At 44.7% G+C, this 4,759-nt stretch overlaps 1 protein-coding gene across 1 annotated transcript; it reads right to left on the reverse strand.

Annotated features, from left to right (window-relative positions):
* Positions 1-1,972, reverse strand: LOC8071906. The gene is made up of 6 exons (XM_021453505.1): positions 1,259-1,972; positions 915-1,178; positions 714-824; positions 538-622; positions 360-452; positions 1-249 (listed from the first exon to the last, which is right to left on the reverse strand). Exons 1-6 carry the CDS (start codon positions 1,789-1,791, stop codon positions 52-54), a joined length of 1,284 nt encoding a protein of 427 aa, XP_021309180.1. The 5' UTR covers positions 1,792-1,972; the 3' UTR covers positions 1-51.

Below are 4,759 nucleotides of genomic sequence, written 5' to 3' on the forward strand. Positions count from 1 at the left end.
CAAGTACTAATACAAATCGATCACAGTCCATTCCAACAAGTTCACATGTAATCAACGACCTAGACATAGCCTATCCCACTGACGGAGGTGCTGGTAAAGAGGATTGCTACCTAAGTCGGACTGTGGGTTATGGTAATCACCTTTGTAATAAACAACATGGTCCATTATAAAGTTGCAAAGGTCACCGACAATCTCTAAGAGGTCATCATCTCTGTAGACATCCCTTTTTAGTCCTTTTTCTTCTTTCCACTACAAGATCGTAAAAGACAAGTTTAGGTCTAGTGTAAAGAAAATATTGCAAAGCTAAGTGAGAAATACTATGTTTTCATACTACAACCCACTAAGAGATTCAAACTTACCAATTCAGGGTGTCTCCTGTAGCCTTTTGTGTTACTGATGAAAGCACATACATAGTATCCACAATGCAGACTCCCTGGCCTTTGCTTGGGAAACTTTGTTTCAATTTGCAAATGGAGATGTGTCAAGTATAAGTACTGAAAAAATTAGTAATTTTATGCCAAACTAAGTCCAACTTACCGAACATAGAGATTTGAAACGCAAGTGGCTCCCCAGACCTGGATCATGCCTTCCTTTGTGATTCTTGACATAGGCCCTGAATGCCCTGTTTGAATGAGAATCGATGTGACTTATAGTATGTAGAAGTCGATTTAAAGTGAATCATATAAGGTTACTAGGATTACAAATTTGCTTACGTAATGAGAATTGACATGAAGTCTTTATATGTGTGAGGGTCAAAATCTGCAGAATCACAAATCCATGCCATGTTCATCCCGACATCGACACCTATGACTATCCAGTGATTGCTACAACAATTTTAAATAAACACATAAGTACCTTTGCATCAAAATAAGATAAACCGAACAATCGTTAAGTATACAATTAATCGAACTTACTTGAAGTGGTATGGAATCCATATTGTTTCGAAGTGTTGGAGATTCTTTAAACATACGGCAATCCACGCCGCAACCTTAAGAGACTCTTCTCTTATTTTGGCCGCACGGATCTTTTCTTTCTCCGCCAACGTCCCTCCAGCAGCTAGCTGTGGCGCATCCAATTCCCATCTCGATGGGTAATTAAAATTTATTTGTGCTACAGGCATAGGGTCTACATACCCGGCTTTCGTTGAGCGTGTAGATTTCATAAAGTTTGCTTGCATTCTAAAAATCATGACGTAAGTTAGTTTTAGCAAAATCCAACTAGGTTACTTTCAAATCATATCAAGAGGAAGAGGACTTACAGGCACCAAGTGCGAATCAGATTCATCGACATTGAACTAAGGTGAAAGCATGATTGGATGTCGCTGAAGTCAAAGGCAATACCCGAAGCAGGGCCTCCAAATGTGCGAGCAGGTATTACTGCTTCCAACACATTCAGTTCTGTACGTGAAACATGCAAGTAGTACCAATCATGGAACCTTCTCATTCCATATGGCATCTTACACAAGACCCGGTTTGGTAGGAAACGTTTGCCTTTTACATATTCTTTCGGGCAATCCTTTGACCACTTGATGGTTTCAACATCTGGATACTTTGTTATCGTTGTGTAGTCTGAGGTGTCAGTGGGCATCCTGTAGGCAAATTTGTTCGGGCCTTGGTTCTTAGGCTTGAACTGGTCATGAGCATACCACTTGTACATACCCAAGACGTTCATATCCACAAAAGATTTTGACCCTGTCGACCTTATCATGATGGGGATCTTTTCACGAGCTTCACATACTAGAGGGAGTAGTTCTTCATGTGTCGGCGGTGCTTGTTGAAAAGTCTGTGCCATCTCATCATGGCCTTGCTCGGGGCGAGCTGGAGAATGTTGTGGCTTAGGAGGCACATGTGGTGTCTCGTCATGCTCTGACTCGGCATGAGCTGTAGAAGGTTTTGGGCTATGAGGCACATGTGGTGTCTCGTCACGCTTTGGCTCGGCACGAGCTGTAGAAGGTTGCGGACTCTGAGGCACATGTGGCGTCTCATGCTCTGGCTCCGCACGAGCTACAGAAGGTTCACCTATTTGAGGCTCATGTGGCGACTCGTCATGCCCTAGCTCGACCCCTTGCTCACCAGCGGTTGGAGAAGCTGGTACCCTCTCATGCATCAAGTGGTCCTCATGAGACGGTGAATACACCTCTCCATCCTCAAGGTGGACTCTCTCCAGGTGTACATCACTTGGAGTTGGCGAGGAAACATTCAACACAATATCCTTTTTGTACTAGAGGATGAACTGTTTCATGAGTAGTCCAAGCTCACGAATCCCCTCGCTAGTTGGGTGTTCAATCTTATGCTTCGCGTACTCGGGATTCACGGTATGCACCTCAACCTTACTATAGTCGGTCGGGACCGGTTTATGGTGCCAGATGTCGCCTGGAATTGGAGGATGTTCCAGACCTGTTGCCACCTCAGCCATCTCCTGTCCCCTACCGATGGGAATCAACAGGATGCAACGAGTTGGCACCCGTATGTGATCGACTGAGGTGGAGGCTGCATTAGAACCTTGGCTGCTTTGAACATTTGGAGGGCTACCAACTAGAACCAAATCCCTAGGCGGCTCCATTTGTGACCGTCGCTCAGTAGACAGTCCTTGCTCCTGTAGTTCCTTGGCAACTAGGGTCTTCACTAGGGTGGCAAGACTCTCCTCCTGGTTTCTACCATGTTTCTTGTACATCTCTACATCCTCTCAAAATCCTTCCTTCCAGGTCTTATGTTTCCCTAACCCCCTGACACGGCCTGGGTGCTCAGGGTTTCCCAATCCAAGGCTAAGCTCGTACTTCTCTCTAGAAGGAGTGAATGAGCCCTTCTCGATGTCTTCAGAATATTTCATTATCCTTGACACTGCCTCCTCGGTCTCTGGCTTGGCAAATTTCATACTGCTGCCTGATTCTTCAAGATTCCTTGCAAAGACCCAACGCTTGGTGCGTGGCTTCAATTTCATTACTTTTGTATTCCCAGCAGCTACGGCCTCCTCTTCCATCTTTCTAAACATCTCTTCCTTGCCCTCGTAGCCACGGGGCCTAGACAAGGGTGGTGGATGTTCTTCTTCGCCTGCAAGCTGTTCTTTCACTTAAGGCCAAAGATTCTGGTGCAGTCTTCTCAGCCACGAGCAACGCCCAGATAGTAGGAGTGATGTGTCCATACTTATGGTACGGAGTTAACCCCTTTTTGATGTACTCGGTGTTCAGCTCATTCCTCCAACGTCGAAAGGATTCTCCCATCATCTTCATAGCACGTCGTCTTACTAGGGGTAGCTTCTCTGCCGGAATCCTAAAATTAAAATTGACCAACAGACGATTTTTCCATAGGTCATCCTTTATGTCCTCTGGATAGTCGTGCCAATTACGGATTGATGGGTTCAACTTGTCTCTGACTAGGGCCCCAATTGCATTGCGGAATTTTGATTGGAACTCCTTTAGCTTAAGGATCTGCCCTTCTTCCCCAACCTCATCAATCACATAAACCATTTTTGCATTTGGATAGTGGTTTGGCTTTCTGACCCCTCCTTTCCTTTTCACTTTGGTAGTCGAGGCCGAGGTTGTGCCTTCAGGTTGCGGAGCAGAGGCCACAATGGTAGTCTCTGTGCCTGTTGCCTCTGCCCTCCTTTCCCTTGCCCCGTCGTGTCCGGCGAAACGTGCCGGACGCCGACGTGGTCTTTTTGGAGGTTTAGGAGGGACCTGTATAAACAACTGGTCAAAGTGTTAGTAGAGGTAACATAGCCATATCGTTACCAAAATTTATGATTTACTAAGTGACCTTCATATCCCTACCTCCTCGTTTGGGTCAAAGTCCTTGTCTAACTCATCCGTCGTTGGCTTCCGTCTAGGTTCACATGGGTGTGGATCCTCAGGACTTTCATATCCCGAGGTTGAGTCATCGTCCTTGCTAGATCCTTCATCAGTCTCTCCTCTTCTTGCTTCTCCCCCTTGCTCCTCGCCAGACTCCTCCTGAGTAAGCATAAATGCTACACCATTGCCCACTTCTTCATCAAACTGTTCCTGAGAAAACTGATCATGTATTTCTTGCTCTCTAGGGCTAGGGTGCTCTTCATGTTCGTTGGATCGGGCTGCATTGCTTGTTGTCCGTGTCATTTCGTGATTTGTTCTAATAGATGAAAGGAATAAAGTGTGCTTTAGTAGTAGTAGTAGTAGTAGTAGTAGTAGTAGTAGTAGCAGCAGCAACATTAGTAGTAGTAGTAGTAGCAGCAGCAGTGCTTTAGTAGTAGTAGTAGCAGTAGTGCTTTAGTAGTAGTAGTAGTAGTAGGTTGAAGAGAGGAGAAGAGAGAGCAGCAGTGCTTTAGTAGTAGTAGTAGTAGTAGTAGTAGTAGTAGTAGTAGTAGTAGCAGCAGCAGTAGCAGCAGCATTAGTATTAGTAGTAGCAGCAGCAGCAGCAGCGCTTTAGTAGTAGTAGTAGCAGTAGTGCTTTAGTAGTAGTAGTAGTAGTAGTAGTAGTAGGTTAAAGAGAGGAGAAGAGAGACATCAGTGCTTTAGTAGTAGTAGTAGTAGGTTGAAGAGAGGAGAAGAGAGAGCAGCAGTGCTTTAGTAGTAGTAGTAGTAGTAGTAGTAGTAGTAGTAGTAGTAGTAGTAGTAGTAGTAGTAGTAGTAGTAGTAGTAGTAGTAGTAGTAGTAGTAGTAGTAGTAGTAGTAGTAGTAGTAGTAGTAGTAGTAGTAGTAGTAGTAGTAGTAGTAGTAGTAGTAGTAGTAGTAGTAGTAGTAGTAGTAGTAGTAGTAGTAGTAGTAGTAGTAGTAGTAGTAGTAGTC

This window comes from Sorghum bicolor, chromosome 2, assembly GCF_000003195.3.
Source record: "Sorghum bicolor cultivar BTx623 chromosome 2, Sorghum_bicolor_NCBIv3, whole genome shotgun sequence".
NCBI classification, from domain to species: Eukaryota; Viridiplantae; Streptophyta; class Magnoliopsida; order Poales; family Poaceae; genus Sorghum; species Sorghum bicolor.

Excerpts from the sequence above, each read along its gene's own strand:
- LOC8071906 (XM_021453505.1), bottom strand. The coding sequence starts at position 1,791 with ATGGCACAGACTTTTCAACAAGCACCGCCGACACATGAAGAACTACTC. Across the intron at positions 623-713 it reads TTCATGTCAATTCTCATTAC|GGCATTCAGGGCCTATGTCA; the intron begins GTAAGCAAATTT and ends TCATTCAAACAG. Across the intron at positions 453-537 it reads GTTTCAAATCTCTATGTTCG|TTTCCCAAGCAAAGGCCAGG; the intron begins GTAAGTTGGACT and ends ATTGAAACAAAG.